General features: G+C 36.9%; 1 protein-coding gene across 4 annotated transcripts in view; it reads left to right on the forward strand.

The window, feature by feature from the left end:
• Nucleotides 1-11,466: 11,466 nt before the first annotated feature.
• Nucleotides 11,467-21,556, forward strand: part of ARID4A (AT-rich interaction domain 4A) — a 65,292-nt gene continuing 55,202 nt past the window's right edge. For 2 of the 4 annotated variants that reach the window (XM_026480294.4, XM_026480296.4), the window contains exons 1-5: nucleotides 11,467-11,652; nucleotides 12,735-12,791; nucleotides 14,765-14,875; nucleotides 16,829-16,894; nucleotides 17,881-17,971. In XM_026480294.4, the coding sequence (XP_026336079.1) occupies nucleotides 12,786-12,791; nucleotides 14,765-14,875; nucleotides 16,829-16,894; nucleotides 17,881-17,971 (274 nt within the window). In that variant the 5' untranslated portion in view covers nucleotides 11,467-11,652; nucleotides 12,735-12,785. Of the gene's footprint in view, nucleotides 11,653-12,330; nucleotides 12,628-12,734; nucleotides 12,792-14,764; nucleotides 14,876-16,828; nucleotides 16,895-17,368; nucleotides 17,449-17,880; nucleotides 17,972-21,556 lie in introns of those variants that run through there. The other 2 variants (XM_026480295.4, XM_057318703.1) reach the window with 2 other exon arrangements.

The raw sequence follows: 21,556 nt of genomic DNA on the forward strand, positions 1-21,556 counted from the left end.
AAGAAAGAGAAACATAGCTCTGACTTAAGGAAGACTGGGTCAATTTGGCCAAAAAAATTTTTATAGGACTTGGTTCCACACTGCAAAAGAACCTTAATACAGGATTCCCTAACCAGCAGTATGAGGGGATTCCGGTTTACACTGAAAGTATGTTCCACTGACACATTCTAGTAACACCTAATTAGAAGTTCATTTCACAGAAGAAAAAAGTAACAGAGGCCCCTGGCTGGCTTGGCTGGAGGAGCACGTGACTTTTGATCTCAGGATCGTGAGTTCCAGCCCCATATTGGGTGTAGGGATTACTTAAATAACTAAATTTAACAGATAATTCATCCTGTATAACTAAATGTTCTATTTACTCACTACTTCAGTTGCAAGAGAATTCTTAAAATCATTTTACTGCAAACTCTTCCTCCAAAGATATTCAATACTCACAATGTAGCCAATTTCTATTTGAGTCACCATTTGACCTTTCACCTGTCCCTACTGAAAAAGGAGTAAATGTGTGGCTGAATGGAAGTTTTTCCGTATTTCTAGAGGAAAAGTCTCCTAGAAATGAACATAGATCCTTCCTTCACAGGCAATATAATGATTCATTCACTAACTGAAATACATTTGACATGGAAAGCCTAAGGCAAGCCACAAAGTTGGCAAGTCATGCACTAATTATTTCTGACAACAAAAAGTTTCTTTTCCTTCCTGGCAACCCTTTCTTCCAGGATGTAAAGCCAAATGAAGCTTTCTGACAAATGACTTCACTTGTAAACACGATGTGCCATCCCCTCATCCCCACCCCATCCAAATAGCTGGACAGCTTCCAAACTGAAATTCAGGAGAGATGCTTTAAACATTAAACTCAGGCTCGTCTACTCTAAATCCATTCTTTCCCCTAAATGGAAATCTGACAAAACAGGAAGAAGTACTTCCAGCATATAGGAGCAAGTTCTGTAGCTTATGTATTTACTGGTAACAGACTAGTTTTTCGTGACTGTGTAATAAAATGCAGAACTTCACATATAAGAGGAAAACAAAAAAATCTGCCTTGGTTACCAAGGTTCCCTTGGCAATTTAAAGGTCTTTAGGACATTACACAGTACAACGAGGAACAAGAAATGGGAAGACGGCTTTTATTTTTGTTATATTCTTTCAAATCCACCCCCCCATCCTGTCTGACCAAGATCTAAGCCACCAAAATTATACAAACACTGGAGGCAGTTTTAGGACTGCACATAAGACTAAGAAACTCAAATATTAAAAAGAAAAAAATAAGATTTTTGGTTTGGTTTGAGGGAATCAACTTGGGAGAAAAGATTTTTGTTTGTGCTTCTACAGGATTGGGTAGCCCTAAATACAGATAAATATAAATCCCTAAGTGGGCCATTAGGATGAGCAGACTCAGTAACACACTACAAAACATACCATAAGCCAATGAAAAGAAAAAAAGAAAATGAATCCCCCCTCCACGATGTCTTTCAGCTGCTTCCTTCATCCTCCCCCAACCCCCATGGCTCAATTCCACTGCTATTGAAACTAGAATTATTTCCAGGTAACAATGTCTATCTTACATAGTATCTTAACTTTTCAGCTATCACACTTATGAGTATAACAGTATATATCAAAGTGCCTCATAAATGTTAGACGAACAAATAATGAAAGGCATTATTATCTAGTCCATTTTCCCACCCAAAGAGCAGGTTGAGATCCACAATAAGTCATGAAATCAATTCTGTCAGTCATAATAGGCTTTAAAAAAAGTGAACTACCACAGAAAATATTGGAAAACACTGTACTTTCATTTGTTGTGTGTGGGCAGTACACACACACACACACAAAATAGAAACTTCACTATAATGAAATTAGTGATCTTCCTTAGCTATTATTTCAGCTGTTTTACCAAACAATGAAAGCAATCAGAATGCCTATTAACTAAAACAGTGAGATAGGTAGGACATTAAAGCTTCTGTCAGAATTTGATCCTATGTGATAGGAATTCCCTGGGATAGGAATAGCAGCAACTTCCTTAAGTGATAAAATTACTGGGTCAATGCCTGATACATCTGATTCAGATTCTCACAGGTTGTTAAATATCAGTTAACGTTTCAGGGACACAGAGATATTAGAAGCATGTTCAGTAATTCTTATTTGAAATATGGTGCTGGACTGGAACTATCCAGTATATTAAAAGCGCTATGTATCTAGCCCCATGTCCTTTATCTCTACAAGCACTCAAGCTGAGTAATATATCCCAGCTCACCACCAAGGAGAACAGGCTTAGGATTAGAACACTGAACATACGGTTTTCAAATCCAGTGCTCCTATATTAAGATGCTTATTCAGTTCAACATCACATTGAACTATTGTAGAAATTCTGAGAATTTTTGAGCAAACAGTACATACTTCCCACTTTAGCTTTATGAATGCCTAATATGAGCCTGATATTTTAACTTACCTCATTTCCCACTGTTCCCATTTCTTCTAAATCTAGAGGCCAAGACCCTCTCAACATTTCAGTAATGGAGGATCAAGTAACTGTCCTCATGAAATATCCCACCCAGTTCCTCTTCTGATTACCGCTACTTTCCAAGTCTAGAGGCATTACGGTGATAAGAAAAATGTTACTTGTAAAGTGAGATTACTGATTGAGCTAGGTGGCTTATATGTTCTGTCACTGGCAGCAGATGTACTCTAAGTCCTGGCCAAACTTTTCACAAATTTGGACCACTGGTGATAAGGAAGATTGGTGGGTGGGCAGATCTGTGAAACATCAGTTACTTAAAAAAACGAAACCAAACCAAACCCCCAATCCCTCTGGTGGTTAATCAGATATACTATCTTTTAAAAAACAGCATGAAAACACTCAAATGAAAACTCCAGACCTGTGATAGTCCCCCTAGTGCTCTACTCCCTAAATGTTCTTGAATCTGACTTAATTCTAAAACTTCAAGTGATCTCACTTTAAGTAACTGATCTCATCTAAAGTAACTGATCAGGCAAAATGTTCCTAGTGTATAAATACTGACAAAGCATATTTTTACTGGCATGTATTTGTCTATTAAATATCACCTTTTAGATTGCTATACATTTTATAAGCTTTCACTCCACAAGTGAGTGCCTACTAAGTGCCAAGGTCTGTGACAGGTTCTAAACTTACAAAGCTGGATAAGGTACAGTTCTCTGTCCATAAGGATGGCCTAACTTAGTGAAGGATATCTAAGTGAATAAAAAGCTACAATGTAAGATAGAAAGTGACAGGAATCACATTAAGAGGAAACATATGAAATTCATATGGACAGATTACCTATAGCTGTAGGGGTTATCAACAAAAGTTTCACTTAAAAAGCAGTGTTTGAATATGTGGTGACAGAGGAACATTCTTGATTGTGGGAAAAGTATTAATAAAAACAAAGACCAGGAAAAACAGAGAGTTTGTATAGGGGAGCCATGACAGTTTTAGTGTGACTGCAAATTAGTTTGGAGAGAGAGGTCCAGAATGGAAGGTCTAGACTGAGGTCTAGAATGGGAGGCAGAGTCTAGAAGCTTTATTTCTGTATATAAATATAACGTATTTTGTTAAAAGCTGGCGGAGGGACAGACAGTATGTAACAGCAGACACACTAACACCACCTAGTATGATTGCTTCCTAAACACTTGGCATCATTCTAAGCACTTTACATGTATTAACTCATTTAATACTAATCCCAACATTGCCAGTTCTACATATATTATTCCCATTTTACAGATGGAGCAGAGAAGTTAAGAAATTTGCTGTAAACCACCCTTCTCAGAAAAAGCCTGGCCACACCTACATATTCTAAAGCTGGAAGTATCTTCTTTGCTATCCCTGAACTATTTTTAAAAGCTATCATTCAAATGGGGGCATGGAGAAGACCTAAATCCTGTAAGTAGCTCCACTCACTTAATCTTTGAAAAATAAAACATACCAAAGTTAAGGGATTAATAAAACGAAAGCAATGAAAACATACACATAACCACATACTCACTGCAAGCTAAAAATGCTGAAAATGTCATAATGCATAAATGTTTCCGAATGTACTAATTAATTTTTCCTCAATCTGTAAATAGATTGTTTTGTAACCCAGAGCCAGTACTGTGACGGGAAAAAGTTTAAATACTTAATTATTTAAATGAGATCAAAGACAATTTTGATATATGTAACAAAGTGGCTCAAATTTCATAAGCTCATATCCCAAATGGGTTAGGTTTTATAAAAATGGATTAAAAAGGCAAATCAAAAAGAAAAAGGGGAAAAATTAATATTGTGATTGATAAACTGATATTTAAAAAGCTGTTTTTCTAAGACAAAATCATAACTCTTCCCTTAACAGCAGAAAACATAAGATCTTCTAAAGCCCTAAGAAAAAAGGGACCAAGAGAGTAATAGGTAAAAAAGTAAGCTCTTCCTCTTTAAAAACACTCAAAAATTAGCCTAATCCATGTTTTGTTATTTCTATTGTTTTTTAAAAATACTTCTAATTGTTAAAGCCCTTCCTCATCAGTATAAGTGATAAAATAAAAGTGGTTTCCAAAAACAAGACAATTAACATCTTTACTTACATTTTAGATAAAGACTCTTAGCTAAACATTCATGTTCCACACACATCTGTTACCTCTATTTTGTTAAAAGAAAATTAAAAGAAAACACATAAAATTTAATCCACTGAGAAAGAGGGAAAGATATTTCACCCCATATATCTGAACAATTTAAAAGCATACATGTATTTTCTAAGATGTTATTTTAAAACTATTTTTTTTCATAATGAAGAACTGACCTCTCCTTTAGTTTGAGAATCATCTGGCTTCTCTGCACTTATTTTACTTACTAATCCACTTTAACTTTTCTTTTCAATTCAAGTTGTACTTTATTTTTTTTTAAGTTCATTTATTAATTTAAGGAATCTCTAAACCCAACGTGGGGCTCAAACTCACCATACTGAGATCAAAAGCCGCACGCTCTTCTGAGCCAGCCAGGTTTGTACTTTAAAAATCAGAAATAAGAAAGCCTTGATAAAAACACTAAAATCTAATGGAAGAAGAATCAGAATTCAAAAAACAGAAAACACTGTAAGGCAGAGCATTTGCTTTTGTCCCAATTAGGGACCTCATAGGCACTTGACAAAGAATAAATGCTTACCAGACATTTCAAGTTCTAACTAGCATGTTTAAAACTGATTTCATTTTCCTTTCTAAATCTGTGGCCTTTCCTGACCTTCCAAATTTGTTAATGGTATGAGCTACTCCTTCCTCTTTAAAATCTAGAATGTTTTGTTTTCTTCTTTACCTCTGTAATCAAGTAGAGATCAAATGCTGCGAACTCTTTTTCTCCCCCCCCCCCCAACTCTTGCTCACCTATTCCTTCCTCTCTCTCCAGGTCCTACTTTAGTTTCAAGCATGCTGATGCACTGCAACAGTATCTTTTTTTTTTTTTTTTTTTTTAAGATTTAGAGAGAGCTCACTAGCAGGAGGGTGAGAGGGAGAGAGAAAGAGAGAAACCCAAGAGGACTCCACACAGAACACTTAACTGCACTTAATCAACTGCGGTGCTCCCACTGCAACAGTATCTTAACTGTCTCCCTACCTCCAATTCCACTGTCATTTCTTCAGTCATACTGGACACTGTTTCCAAATGATTTTCCAATAGTACATCTTGGGTACATTGTACCCCTCTGTGTCTATTCAAAAATCCTCAACAAAAATAACTAAAATTAAAAAGGACGTCTGTATGGAAACATATCTGTAGCAAATGATACTAAATATATAATAAGCTCAAAGAATTAAGAAATAAAATATCAAGACTCCTACATAAATGGACAGAGATCTTGAAGACAGAATATGTCTATTACTATGAATCAGTAAGTGAAATTAAAAAGTCCTACACTAGTTAACAACAAAAATCTTGCAAGGAAAAGAATAGCTCAACATATTTTGCACCTATTAAATTAGCACAAATGATTATAATTATAGGCTACCCAATGCTGATAGCTAAACTTGAGGGAGACAAAGAATGTTCCAAAAGACAGAAAATACTGTATGCACAAAGATGATAATTATAACAAAATACTGAAAAACCAGAAACCCAAAAGGTCAAGCAATAAAAGAATGAAGTTGAAAGTCAAACAGTTTGATGGAGTATCTTCAGACATTAAAATTATAACAGGGACTGTGCGGTCACACTGAATGCTTATTACAAAGTTAAAGGAACAAAGAAAAATAAAAGTTAATCTAATAATAAAGAAAAAATATGCATATGGACAAGGAAGAAAGAAATTTAAAAAATCTCAAGTTACAGTGGATTGTTTAGTTCCATTTTGATCTGTAAAATTTGAGAATAAAAAATAATTTTCATTTCCTTCTCAATCCCAGCTTTCAAGGCCCTCTCAAGGTTCCCAAACCTATATAGAGGACAAGCACCCCATATAATTCTGATGTGCAGCTAATTCTAGAAATATTGACAAGTTGGCCTCACACAATTTTCCCAAAGTAATCTTTAGTCACTCACTACCCCGAACATAGCTTTCTTTATATAACTGAAGTCTTGATCACAACTTTCCATCCACTAAGAAAGTGTAAGATCTTCCCTTCTAATTTTACAAATTATATCTCACTAACCTTGAAAAGCCTTCAACGATCACTAAGTAAATTTCTTTTTGTTCTGCATTATAAAACAATTTGGCTTGGGGCGCCTGGGTGGCTCAGTTAATTGTCTGACTCTTATTTCGGTTCAGGTCAACATCTCAGGGTTGTGAGATACAGACCTATGTTGGGCTCTGCACTGGGCATGGCGCCTGCTTGCCTGCTTAAGATTCTCTCTTCCTCTCCCTCTGCCCCTCCCTCTAAAAAAACCCCAAACAAACAAAAATACACTAAAAGCACAATTTGGCTTTTAAAAAACAATTAGGTCTGATTGTATACTGAACTTTGATAAATCTGTTATTCTCATAAGCCATGATTTAAATCTTTAAAAACTTACCTGAACAGACTAAATCTTTTGAAACAACTATATTAGCTTTCCATGCTTAATTATGTTTTCTTTAATTAACAGTAAGCCCTTTGAGCATAGATCCTTGCCATGTAGAAACATCACCAGGTATCTAGATCTGCTTGAATCTAAATCCTAACATACGATGTCACTCTAGTTTGAATTATATGTGGAAAAACCTCAGTCATCTATGCCAACATATGACCATAAAAATCATCAGTGACACCTAACAGGGCAAAAAGACTATCAGGGATTGCAAAGATTGCTTTGTTAACAAATACGCAAGTTATGTAACTTTCCAAAACATAACAAAACCATTAGAAAAGAAGGTATATTCAACACAGCAATCTGTCAAGTTCTGACCATAAACATTTACAGAAACTGTATGTTGGAACAAATTCCATCGTTCTTCAAGATACATATATACGTGACATACATATATAAAATAGCAATAACCAATCTTAATTACTAAATAAAAGGTAAGTAAAACTGCATACCAGAAACAGAATTTTCAACAGCAGATCCAGGTCTTCTAAAACTGGAACATGTTCCTTCATTTTCCCGTAAAACGAGGTTTATTCTAAAAAACAAAGACTTCCTTTAGTTTTGAGTATGCCACAGTCCTCAGAACACAGACTATTTTATAATCTCCTTTAAAAAACAAAGAAACAAAAATGTCACTTCTAAATACTATCACTAATGAGATCCCTATATGTCAACTATTTTAACATGGGCTCAAAATAAATCAGGAAAATGTTCAGCGTTCTGTGATTATAAAAATCCAGAAATGGGAACCACATGAATGGATAACAAATCCACAGGAATGTTCTAATTTTGAGATTTCAGTGTAAAATAACTACCTTAAGAAGCTAATTACATAGCTTCATTTGAAGCCTTGACCAAATAAATAAAGCATTCTGCTTTCAAAATAGCTTTTCATCATTGAAACACCATTAGAAATTTTGGTGATTTTGATTTTGTAAGGAACATTATTCTATTAGCTTGGGCTCATTGAAATAGGTTACAAAAAACAAATCTATTATGATGAATTTTCTCTCATTAATACCTAAGAGATGGTCTAGTGACTGTTCAGTTAATATTCATCTACAGTCACCTTCCATTAATATATCATAAAATCCTTAAGAATTCTCAATGGGTGCTCTAAATCTGTATTACATTAGCAATTACAAATCAATTCAATATTAAAACAAGTATTTGAATCATTAAAAAAATTTTGAAGGCTAAAATAGCATCATCTGTGGAACATTACAAGTTCTTAAAAAAGTATTACTGTTAAAGAAAACATTAAGTTGGTTTCTTTCACATGTTTTACAAAAGCGCATACAGGTTCATAACAAACACTGACAAAGCACTTATCATGTATCAGGTAGGGAAACAACAGTGATTAAAACCTCAGTTGATTAAAACCTCTGGGAGTGGAGTCTCAAACTGGGGAAGAGCCTAACAACTGCAAAGCAAATGTGATGAGAGACAACATAAAGCGTCCTGTGAGGGTACAAAAGCACCAAGAGAATGCACATAAAGATGGAAAACTTTAAGGAAGACTACAAGGAAACATAAAATAAACTCACTATACCATAAAAACAATATTTGTTTTTAGTATCCTCTAATGTCACTTCTGTGTAACAAAATATTCCACTGGACAAATGCCGAACTAGAATGAAAAATACATTATATTTAAGAAATCACTTGAAAGGCCCAATAAAAATTCTCAGAATTATTTTACTGTATGTGTGACTTAAAAATTGTAATTCTACTTGAAAAAAAGAGACCCAGGAGACAGAATTAAAAAATAAAGGTAAAGAAAAAAAACAAAAAATAGGAGGAAAGAGGAAAAAAAACAAAAAATTTAAGTGCAATAGAACAAAGCTTTCTGATGGAAGTTGTACAAAGACAAATGCCTTAAATGTGTAATCCTTTTGGCCTTATATTTCTATTTCTAGGAATTTACTCCAAATAATCAGGAATGTACAGGAAGATCTAGATGCCTAGATATTTTAGCCACAGACGATAGTTCTCAGGCAAAATCTTTTGTAAAAATGCACAAGGATACCAACATTACATTGCCATTATAGAAAAATTAAGGTATCAGATTATATAAAGCATGGTACATCTATCCACACTATGCAACCATGAAAAATGCTTTATGGGCAAAATGTTTCCCATGTTCCCAGTATTTTCCATAAAGAAAAAAAATGAGTGACAAAATGAGCATGACTAGAATGACTTTTATAAAACAAAGCTGATGAAAAAGAGAAGCCCTCTGCATTATATATAACCACAGTATAAACTATAATTACCTTTTGGTGTAAGGAATACAAGAGATTTTTGTTTTATTCTTTGGGCTTTTCAGTAATTTCCCAATGCCCACTGACATGCATTATTTGGATCAAATAGTAAGTTTTAAGTTGGGCAGTGGAATTATAGGTGATTACCCCCTGGGCAGTTCAGCATTATTATACTGTTTTACTATTTTATTAAGAAAAATATATCATTTCTCCTTTAAACTTTTACTGCCGTATCTTTTCTACATGCCAAACTTTTTAATTAGGAAGAAATCCTGAAAATGTTGTTATTCTGTGATAAAAATATTAAATATTTTAAAAATTCAGAAATGGGAACTACATGAATGAAAAAATTCATAAATATGTATGAAATTTGAGATTTTAATCTACATGATCACATCAGGAAGCTACTTACACAGACCCAATGGAACCACTAGCCAAACCTAGGTCCTTTCAACCACTGTTCTTCCATTTTTGCTATTTATGACTCTATCGGTACACAGCACTGGTCCATAACTTTTCCACAGTCTGCCCAATTCTAAAGATTTTTACAGAAATTATAACTCACCTCAGTAGTACTTAGGATATGTCACTGAAGGTCTTGTTTTCTTCAGACCAACTGCCAAAAAACCCCCCCAATAAATTATTAAATCACACAACCGTTTCTAGTCTGGAGACCCATGAATACAGCAATAGGATTCAAAAGAGAGGTATTAGGAGAATAAACAGCAATCCGGACCAGTGTGCCTAGGTCTCTCAAAAATACCTACATTCCAATTTCTTAAGTAATTTTGAGAAAAATCACTGCTATGAATGAAAACTTTAATTAGGTGGTTATTCTTTTTGAGTAAATTTAGTCAACGTGGATTTTCGACGATATTTCACATTATTAAAATTCATTCTTTAAAACAACTTGCCAATTCAAACTCCATTTCCACCATTTCAAATGTGTCTGCTAAAAGAACAAAATCGCCGGCTGCCCTGAACAAAATTCCTATCGGGGAGGTCCTCTTCTTTAAGCTGTGTTCAGTCCCTACAAAACCACTACTATTTCCTTTAAGAGTAGTATCAGCCTCGTGCCGAATGGCACAGCCACCTATCTAAAGTTAGAGTAGCAGAGTCTGGGCTAGCTAGTGAATTCCACACCCCACAGCTTTCTGCAGCTTCCTCAACGCTTAATCGTGTGAGGAACACGCGGAAAACTCTCTCCCCACGCAGATGGGTCTAAGCACTTTGCGTTTCCCCGTATTAATTAAGGAGACGCCCACAGCAGGTGGCACTTGGCTGGAAGATATGACAAGTTCCCGAAACGCACTTCCAAAGGGAGGAAGAACTAATCAGAGAGGAGACGCCAGAATCTCTGGAGAGGCATGCAAAGGACCCGCCCGGAGAAAGAGACCTGCACCTCTCCTCCGCCCCTTTCTCTCTCGCGGCGGGAGAGAAAGCCTCGCCCCCTTTCAACCCGCCACCCCCACCCCCCCCCCCCCCGCCGCAGGGAAACCTTACTTTGCCATGGCCGCCGCGCGGCCCGTCCACTTCCGGTGCCGGTGCCGCTAAAGCTGCGCCATCCCCCAGTCACTAGGACAACCACAGCTTCTAACCGACCTTTTTGACAGGTCCGCGACTCCTCCGACCTTCACTACGTGCTGTCCTAGAGTGAACAGCAGACAGGTGCCGCACTAAAATGAATCTACGAGATAAAGCCTCGGCTCTCCTCTCGACAGAAACATAAAATGCGATAGAGCTGCGACCACCACCGCTCAGACAAAATGGCGCCGAGAAGCCGGTTTAGCGCAGGCGCTTTGGAAAGACCCTGCCCCGCCCCCGTGCAAATCCTGGCCGCAGCTCCGGGTTCGGTTTCCATGGGACACTTCGCCGCCAATCCTCGTGCCGAACTGCTCTTCCTGACCCCTCAATTTACCAATCAGTGCTCAGTCAAGCACATCCGGAGTCTCCTCGACCAATCATTTTTCAGGACCTGCTTACTCAATACCCGATTCTCCAGTAACGTTAGCCTTCGGAGACAGCCAATCATAAGTAGAAGATGTCCTACCTGCTGTTTTTCGCACCAATCCGTGAAGTTTCATAGCTACATCCAATGAGGACGGCAGGTAGCGAGCTCCAATCCGAAGCTCTTCGGCGTCATGAGCAGCCAATAGGAGTTCGTGTAGAAGCGAGTCTGCTCAACAGCTTGTTATTTGGTGGATTGTGGCAGTAAATCGGGCGAGTGGGGAACCGGGCGCAGGAACTGCCGCCGCGGCCGGGAGTGGTGCTGCCCGGACGGGGGCCCACGGGGGTCAGTGGGGCGGAGGACTCGGGAGCTGACAGCGCGCACTTCACCCGCAGTTGGTAGGTGGGGAGAAGGGGAGTGGGGGATACTGAGTGGACGAAGCGGCAGTAGCAGCTCATGCTGCTGCCCGGGGTCCCGGTGCAGTTGGAAGCTTCGGGGGTGGGGAGGGGGTGCTGGGCAGGCGGTGCGGCGAGCGCAGGCTAAGGGACAAGTCGTGGAGCAGCGGCAGCAACTGCAGGAACCGCCGCCGCAGCCGCCTCCTCGGCAGCTTCCCCGGGAAAATGGCTGTGGGGCTGGCCGCGCCGCTAAGTTTGCTTCCGCGCGGTGAGGAGCGGGCTGCTTGGGGGAGCCGGTCCCTAACTCCGCGGCGCGTCCTCCCCTGTGGAGTCCGTGGCAGGACCGAGGGGCCGGGGGCAGGTACCTCTCTGGGCTGTACAAAAAGTTGAGGCGGGCGCGGGGAGGAGGCGGCGGCTGCCGCTGTGCGGCTCCCCTCCCCTCCCACACCCTCTCCCGGCCACCTCCCCTCCTCCTCTCCGCCCCCCCTCAGCCCCCTCCCTCGCGCGGGTCTCCCCTCACTCTCGCGGCTCCGGGCTGAAGGCCGCGGCCCCTGCCCCATCGGTGAAGAAGCGCTTCTCCTTTCTGACATGGTGCAGAGCGGAGGAAGGAGAGCAATGGCGCCGTGACACTCCGCTGCCGCCACCGCGGGCCCGGGGCGGGCCGAGGGGGCCGAGCGGTGGAGGCGGGGCGCGGGCCGAAGTCGGGGTATCTGGGGGGCGGCTGAGCGAAAGCTCGGCGACCCCGCCTCGGGGGGGACCTGGGGGAGCCCAAACTGCGCCCTGCCCTTTTCCGGAGCCCTCGGTCCTGGGGCTCCGAGTTGAGCATTTCGGGTCAAAGTGACGAGCGAGGCGGGGGCGCGGTGGGCCGCTGGCGAACTCCGGGGAGAAAAAGGCTGCCCTTTGGCGCCCGAGGGGTTCTCGCTGCTTCCTCAGCTCCTGCGTCCTGGCTGCCCTCCGGGGGATCTTATCCCTTCGCTGGTGAGGGTTCTGCCCCTCCCCGCTGGCGTTTGTTTACTTTCTTTCCTTGGGTCGCTCCCCTCTGTTGACTGATTCTGTTCCTGTCTTTCCCCTCCCCATGGTTTTAGCGAAGGAGAAGATAGCTCGTTGAGCTGGAACCCCACAGATCACCAGTAAAAATGAAGGTAAGTGGAGTCAGCGCTGCTCTGAGCCTCGTGCCCTGGACACTGCTTGTCGTGAGGCTGGTGCTGTGGAATGTCATTTTTTTTTCCTACTCAAAATTGATTCCTCTGCTAAGCAGCGCTTTCTGAAAATGAGGACGTGTTGAAAGGGTGAGAAATGATCATTGTGTCTAATGCAGTCAGTCCGGCCCCTCTCTGAAGCAGTTAGCACTTTGGAAAGGCTGCTGCAGCCTTTCCATTGTTGTCCATTGGGCTAGTATTTTTAAACACTTCCTGTGTTGGCAGCAACCTTTGCAGAAGTAAAGCTTTTGTCCTGTTTTGGTTCTGTGGGGGATTTTTTGAAATGTTTTTTCTTCCTCAGTGCCAGTATGATTTTCTAAGGAAGGGATATGTGCATTGTGTAAGGGAGAGATCATTTCTTCGAAAAATTCTGTAGCTAAAATACTCGAAGGTGAACTGAAACTAATGTTTTGTTTTAGTTCAGGCATTGTAGTAAGTATTTTAAAACCTACATACAACCTAAAAAAACATATTCTTCTTAAGATAGCTAATAGTGCACACAGCGTATGTGATATTTAAAGGGAGAGGAAGTTATAGCATTGTGTAGTGCAGTGGCATTGAATACTTGAGGTCAGATATTTATTTGCCAAAGTGTTCCTTTTCAATTTGCATTATTTGTAAATGCACTAACTTTAAAATGTATTTGATTCCTCACTCATATACTGTTTCAGTGTATTAAAATCTGAAATATAGCATTTCCCCAAACTTTCTCTTCCTATCTCCTAGAAATGACACATTAACTTCTTTACTGTTACTTGGGAAAACTTACTGGAAAAGGAAAAACCATTTTCTACTTAAAAGTGTTATTTCTGAAGTGTACACTGTTACCTTTGCACTTAGCAATGTTAAATCGAGCCTCTATGAATACATTTAAATTTTGAAAAGAAATAGGTAAAATGACAGACTTAGAATAACAAGCATTCTGTTCCTATCGAGATTAAAATGAATGATAGAATGAAATTTCCCACATCTTTCAGTGTATCATTCTGATCATGGCTATTTGCTAAAAGTAGACTTTTTAAAGTAAAGCTTATTTTTTTAATATACCAGGAAGATTAGTGTGATAAACTAGGTACAGCACCAAGTTTTGAGCCATTAGTTCATATCTCTGCATTCATCAGCTGAATTTAGACTTAGATTTTTTCCTAAATGTAGCTTTTAGGCAGTGTTTCCCCCAAATAATGGTCTCCTTATCGAAAGGATTGGCTTCATTTTTTGTCTATTGCAGTTATACTGTATCCAAAAAAGATATTGCTTTACTGTAGTTACATTAATAAACATCTAACTACATATTGTTAGCATTAATCTTAATAGCAATATTTCTTCTAATTTGAAAACAAAATTTTCAGGCCATAATTAAATAACTTAAAGTGTTATGAGACACCTACCATGAATATACCTTTTCTGGTTTTGGAGGGTTTTTGTTTTTTTGTTTTGTTTTTCGTTTTTGTCTTTTATTATTATTGTATTTTTTAAAGTAGGCTCTAGGCCCACCATGGGGCTTGAACTCACCACCCAGAAATCAAGAGTCTCATGCTCTACCGACTGAGCTATCCAGGCGCCCCTGCTTTTTGTTTCTTTCTTCCTTTCTTTCTTTCTTTCTTCTTTTTTTTTTAATGTGTTCACTTTTAAATAAATTATTGAATTGTTGAAACGTTTTGTGTCTGGAGGAAAAAACATTATCCTATGTCCTTACTGATACTTCTCAGTTAAAACTTAAAATGTTTTCTGTTGTCAAGATATAGTTTATGTAGTAAAGGAATGTAATTGCTTGCTTTAGGGGTATTTTCCAAATTATTAATGACATTAGTAAACAATAATGTTCTTACTACTTTAACTATAGAACCTTTTAATGAGGCTTGAGGTTGGAATAGGGAGAATAGTAGTGACATTCACATTTTATGTTCTTTCATCAGGCGGCGGATGAGCCTGCCTATCTGACAGTGGGAACTGATGTCAGTGCCAAGTACCGAGGTGCCTTCTGTGAGGCAAAAATTAAGACTGTGAAAAGGCTGGTAAAAGTTAAGGTAATTTTTTTTTTTTTTTAATGCAACCTGGATTGAAAAGAATTGGGGAGAGGGACACTGCAAATCAACATTTTATTGAATCATTACTTGACTTACTGAATTGTTATTACGTGAAAGCACTGTTATATACAAAACTGTAGGAAAAGCACATTAAGAGTTAAGAAATAACTTAGAATGAGAAGTTATTCCAAAGTGCTTCTCTGAAAATACCGCATTTATGAGACTTCCTTTTATATGGCTTTCTGCTGTTGTGCCATGCTTACTTAGGCTGTGATCTGTTTTCTTCCCTTTCACAAATTAGGTGGAGATGATTTCAAGTGATTAGGAAAAATAATATAGTGGAAATTGTCTTCTTCAAGACAGTGTTAAAAAATGATTTTATTTTTAAGATGCTTTTATGACCAGAAAAAAAGCCACCACATTATTCCTGTACAATATGTAGAAATACAGAAAAGTACCAAAGGCATAATACCCATAGCTTACCTCTTAGAAACTACTATTAAGTTTTTTGCGTTTCTGTCTGGTAGTTTTCCTATGTAAATGTTTTTAATAATCTTAAATTATAAGTGTAATCCATGTTTGTTATAAACATCTGTAACATTACAGAGCTATATAATAAAGTTCATGAATGTCCTCTTTGATACTACACCAGAGAGATTTGATATGGTCTGTCTGATACTGTGCAGTGCCTGCCATAACAGTATTATTGTTGTTGTTGTTGTTATTGGATCATGTTGGACTTTCAGTTTTGCAGTTTGCTTTTCACTTCCATATCTGATCTTTTCCTCCAAGAATTAAGCACCATAAAAGGAGGAAATGTTAGAATTGTTCTATCCCCAGCACCTAGAGTGGTACTCGATACATAGTAGGCACTCCAAATATGTTGAATGAGTAAATGACTTGGAGTAGTTTTTCTCAAAGTGTGGCCCTGGACCACAGCATCAGCCTTATCTGGGAACTTATTGGAAGTGCAAATTTTCAGGCCCAGACCGCAGACCTACTGAGTCAGAGACTCTGTGAGTAGGGTCCAGTGATTATAATTTAACAAGCCCTTCAAGTGTTTCTGCTGCATGTTGAAGTTTGAGAATCACTGAACTAGAAGAGTATGATTTGTGTGGTAGATAAATAGATTTGTCTGTAATAATTATAAGATTTCTATTTAAATTTTGATCTGCTGATGAAATTTTTCTTCAGGTTTTGTTACAATATCATTTGACATTTATTTCTTTTTTTCATTTGCCCTTTTTACCATATCAGCTATATGGGATTTGATTATTAAATATTTACCTGGATTTCTTTGAGAACTTAAACTTCTTGTTAATATTGTGGCTCTTGATATATTTATTTAAAATAAGTACAGTGATTGGGGAGATCTTATAAATTATATAGAATTTCAATTTTCATATTTGGGTACTTGTTCTGTGTGAATGATTACACTGTATATTTGAGAGGATTTGTAGCAAAAAGGAGTACTTATTTGTAACTGAACTCCATATCCTGAATATTTAGGTTTACTTTATAAAGGACCAACAGTGTTCTGGTTTTAATTTGTTTACCTTATATGTGGGCAATAAAAATTTGATACTTTTTTTATATACTTTGTGACAGAACCTTTTATAACTTGTTGATAAAAAACAAGGCAGTTTTAAACTTTTACAATAATCACTACAAATTATAAATCTTGTATAGTTCATTAATTCAGCAAACATTTATGAAGTGGCTGTAATATGCCTTGACATTTGCTAACTGCTGGGGATATAATGATGAAGGAGGATTCTAGCCCTCAAGGAGTTCACAGTTAAAAAGAGAGACAATAAACATAAATATAAGACAATGTAATAAGTATTAAGACAGAAGTAAGCACAGGATGCTAAGAACACATAGATTAAAGACTTCATAAACATGTTGTTTTAAAAGTAATGTGCAAATTATTGTGCAAAAAATATTTTCCAGGTACTCCTGAAACAGGATAATACTACACAGTTGGTGCAAGATGACCAAGTAAAGGGTCCTTTAAGAGTACGTATGTTCTGCAGTTTAAAATCTGTAATGATAAATCACAAATACATATGGTAAATTATTGCATTTTACGTTTGTAGATAGTTTTAAAATTTATAAGAATGTTAATCAGAAAACAAAAATACAAATGAAGTGTTACCGAGTTAGTATAAATTATATTACACTGGCTGTATCCTTAGTTTAGAAAGATAAATCATCTTACAGAGGTAATTTAGTATATATAAACATGAGTTTTCAGACACTTTTTGTTTTCAACTCTTGGATTGAATACCTCATTTTTTTTTTTTTTTTACATTGTTGTCAGAGATATTTAACCTGCTAAGTAGTATATTACTATCATAAATTTGAATCTGTTGTTGTTCTAACTACCAAGTAAAGTATGTTGACTTCATAATTCAATTTAGTGGGTACCTATATTGTGTTTTCCATCCGTTTCTGGCCATTTGTTTATGTAATGAATCTTTGTTATGTCAGAGTACCACTTCAGTTAATATCTGATATACAAAGGTCTGGAAGCTGAAAGAAGGTCAACTGGTCCATCCCTCTCTCTCCAGGTGAACCTTTATCTAAAAGGTCCCTTAAATATGAATGCTGAATCCAATATTCAATATTTCTATGAAAGAAAATTGAAGCTACTTTTGCTATCTTATGGTTTTCTGGTTCTTAGATTCCACAGTTTCCTTGAAGGCAGTGTGATGTAGTACAAAAGCTCTGAAGTAAGACTTAAGAGACTGGGTTCTCATCGTCTCATCTGAGCCATAATATTCAATGTGTAAAATAAGGGTAATAATAACCTTACTTGTGCCAGAGCATTTTGGGGTTCAAATTGCATGATAAATATGTGAGCACTATAAATGATAAAGATCTAAGTCAGTGTAAAGTAGCATTATCATAGGTATTTTTTCTTTTTAACCCAGGTCATATAGTTGGTGGGAGTGATTTGGTTTGTTTAAATTTGGTAATGAAATTTTGATACTGGGTTTTAGGTTGGAGCTATTGTTGAAACAAGGACATCTGATGGATCCTTTCAGGAGGCTATTATCAGCAAGTTGACAGATGCTAGTTGGTATACTGTGGGTGAGTAGTTAATTTAATACATAGGATTTAATTTGGGGTTGCATATACCTCTATTTTGTAAATACACTGAATTGTGTTGGCAGGGAAATATGTATACTGTACTGTCAATTTACTTGATATAATTGGCTAAAATTTTAATGACACCTGCTGGTAACAAAAATAATTACCTTTTTGGTCACTTGTGGCTATTTCATCCAAGAATGTACTTCTTTTTTAAGCCACCTAGATTATTTCTTTTCAAGAAAGTTAAATTATATGGTTATTTTCTTCCATTAGAAAGTTGATACAAGTTAGTATTGTAAGTAATCAGACTTTTTTTACTTTTCCTGTAATTACAATTAAGATTGTGCAGTTGCAATCTTTTATTATATTGCTGCCTGTTTTACATAAGGGTAATACAGATGTTACCACAGAATTTAAAGGCTAAAAAAATTTTGACCAGAGTAGATTCAAGTCTAGATGATCATAGCTTAATTTTTGATTTTTTGATCTCCGTAACACTTTTCAGTAAAGATGCATGTGCTACTGATGTGAATGCATACTAACGTTCCATGCATAAGCTTGTACTGGCTTTAAAAAACTTTATTGTCCTGAGTAGCAACAAGTGTCTCAGTACATGTAAACTAAAACCTAAATGTAGTAGTTACGTAGTTGCTGTCATTATGTTGATGAGAATAGCAATGATTAACATTTCCAAATCTTTTCTCAGTACATTCACACTACACAGTCCTGTGGATAACATCCAATCTTTTGTTTTACACTGAACATCTATACTGTTTGGTTTTTACATTTATGTCTTGGTTTAAGTGATGTAATTATGGTGTGGTTTCCTTAAAGAAGAAAAAGAAATGATCTTATAGGTTTACTTTTAGTTTACTTGGTTTATTGCTTTAGGTAAAAATATTCATCTTCAGGTGATGCTCAAAGCTATGAAGAGTATGCTTTGGTTAAAAATTGTACTTCCTGTGTCTTAACTCTGAGGCTTCTATTAGTAATACCAGATTGTTCTATGTAACTGTTTTCTAACCATTTTTATTCTTCTTGGACCTTCTAGAAATTGGTGTTGGTTCACAATAGTGGTGTTATTCTGAACTACATATTTTTAGGAAGCTTGGTTGTGGCTGTTGATAGTTGTTAGGGATTTAAAAACTAAGTTTAATGTTAACTCTTAGAGGTCAAATTAATACAATTTTGCTATTTTAAACCAGTGGTAAAAATTATAGGCATTCATATATGCAAAATTATGCAAGATTATATGATGCATATTCAAATACCAATATTGCATCCTATTTGGTACTTAATATCAAGGTTGCATTGACAGTACTTGTGAAGTTTTACTGATATGATTCTTACGCTTCTGCAGAAGCGATACTTTTCAGGTTTTCACATTTTGGGCTTCTGCCCTCCAGAATAGCAGATCTTTATCCTCTATATGAATGGCATTTTAGCATTTCTAAAAGCTATTTGCTACTGAGCATTCTCTATGGTGATTTTCTGTGATGGGTAATTACAGAAGAAATTGTATAATTCTTGTTCTGAAAAAGCTTCGAATCTTAATTGCATGTAATTCGTGTATCAAGCGTTAGTGTACATAAGAATCACTTGGTGCTTGTTTTAAAAAAATGAGGATTTGAGGACTTCAAATCTCTTCAATTTACTAGGTCTGGGGATGGCAACCCAAGAATCTTTCTTTTTATAATTACATTGGGTGAACTTAATGCAGGTAGTATACATTTAGTAAAATAGTGAATACTTGGAGACACAAGAGACTTATTCAGGAGAAAAATTCAAAATATTTAAGTTTTTTGTATCCGTGTAATGACAGCAAGTGACCTAAAAAATTTAAGATGTTAAAAAGCACTATTGACTTAAGTATGTTTAATATAGCACTCTCCTATAAAGAATATTTAGGTATTGAAGGATGTAGCCCATATAAAGAATGATTAGAGTATAATGAGCCTAAAAGATGGCAAAATAAAATGTGTCCTCTCTCACAGGTCATGAATGTTCTATATTTTTCTTTAATTGAGTGACTATTACCTGTTGGGTTTAATTCCTTTTTTTCTGAGTTTTTCTTGATTTCTAATTCTTAGTGAAGTATTCTATAAGTAGAATCAGAAAGTTACAGAAAGTATTAATGATCTCCATATCATTTCTTTATTTTAAGTGGTCTCAAAATTTGATTATTAAAAACGAAAGAAAAGAGGATACCATACTACTGATTTGGATCAAATAAAAGTTATGATCATCGGTGATCAAAAATTATTTAATGAATCTGATAATAACTTATATAATATAGGTATTTTTTTCTGTGATAGCTGAATAACCAATTTTGAAAGATTACAGATCTAATATAACCTAATTTTTACAAATCTAATAATACCTTGCCCTCTGATCTTGAATAATAAGTAGGTCCAGTTTATGGATTTTTTTGTTTCTTTGAGCTTCAGAAATAGTTCCTTCCTCCTATCATAAAATAATGCTTCCTAGCATAATTTATTCATTTGGCAGTTCTTATCTTTGCATGGAAGGTAAGGAGTGTGTAATATATGGAAATATATTGTTATCCGTCTCGTCACTGAAAAGGTATCAAAATTAGGATTGGAATTTGTATCTTCACTTGAATGTTGCCATTAACTCCTGGTAAATGCAGCTGGCAATAAGACATTCTAAAACTATTCTTTCACCTTTTTGGAATGTAAAAATAACATATTGTACTTGAAAAATAGGAAAATGTAATGGACAGAATTGTTATTAATTTTAGTAATTTACATATAAAATGCATATACACACATTACATAATCTATCAAATTTTACACTAAAATCTATTTGATTATTGGGCGCCTGGGTGGGTCACTCGGTTAAGCATCTCACTCTTGGTTTCAGCTCAGGTCATGCTCTCAGGGTCCTGAGATCGAGTTCCATATCAGGCTCTGCACTCAGCATGGAGCCTGCTTGAGATTCTCTCCCTTCCTCCCCCTTCATGCTCTTGCGTGCGCGCGCTCTCTAAAATAAATAAAATCTTTAAAAAAAAAACCCCGAAATCTATTTGCTTATTTATATATTTTTGTGACAAATGGTTTTTAAGACTCAGGATTTTTTCATGCCTTATAATTACTATTTTGCACAGCAGTTGGGTCAGATCTCATGGAAGTTCTAGTTGATGGAGGAGAGGAGGTTTAGATTAAGCTGGTGAATGGACTGTTGTAGAATGTGCTGCAGGTTATAAGGGTTTTTAATTTAGTTAAAACCTCTTAGGACACGTTTTTCTATAACCAAAATCGACCACAGATGTTTTCAAAACCAGGTGGTTATTCCACTGACTAGAAAATCATTAAGAAAAAAAGTACTAAGCCAAAAGAAATCTGTGCATTCTTGTGATACGCTTTAACCTATTATTTAAATGGTCTTCCACAAGAATTAACATTCCCATGATGTTTTGTCAATTTCATTATACATTTGAGTGCTAATTTCTTAAGTTTCTTGATTTCTGAAGTTTTTGACCTTGGCTGGCAGAGGGACTTCTGTATCACAGATGAGTTTTTGTAACAGAACTATTGGTTATACCTAAGGTATATAATTTTA

Source organism: Ursus arctos, unplaced genomic scaffold (genome assembly GCF_023065955.2).
Source record: "Ursus arctos isolate Adak ecotype North America unplaced genomic scaffold, UrsArc2.0 scaffold_25, whole genome shotgun sequence".
Classification (NCBI taxonomy): domain Eukaryota; kingdom Metazoa; phylum Chordata; class Mammalia; order Carnivora; family Ursidae; genus Ursus; species Ursus arctos.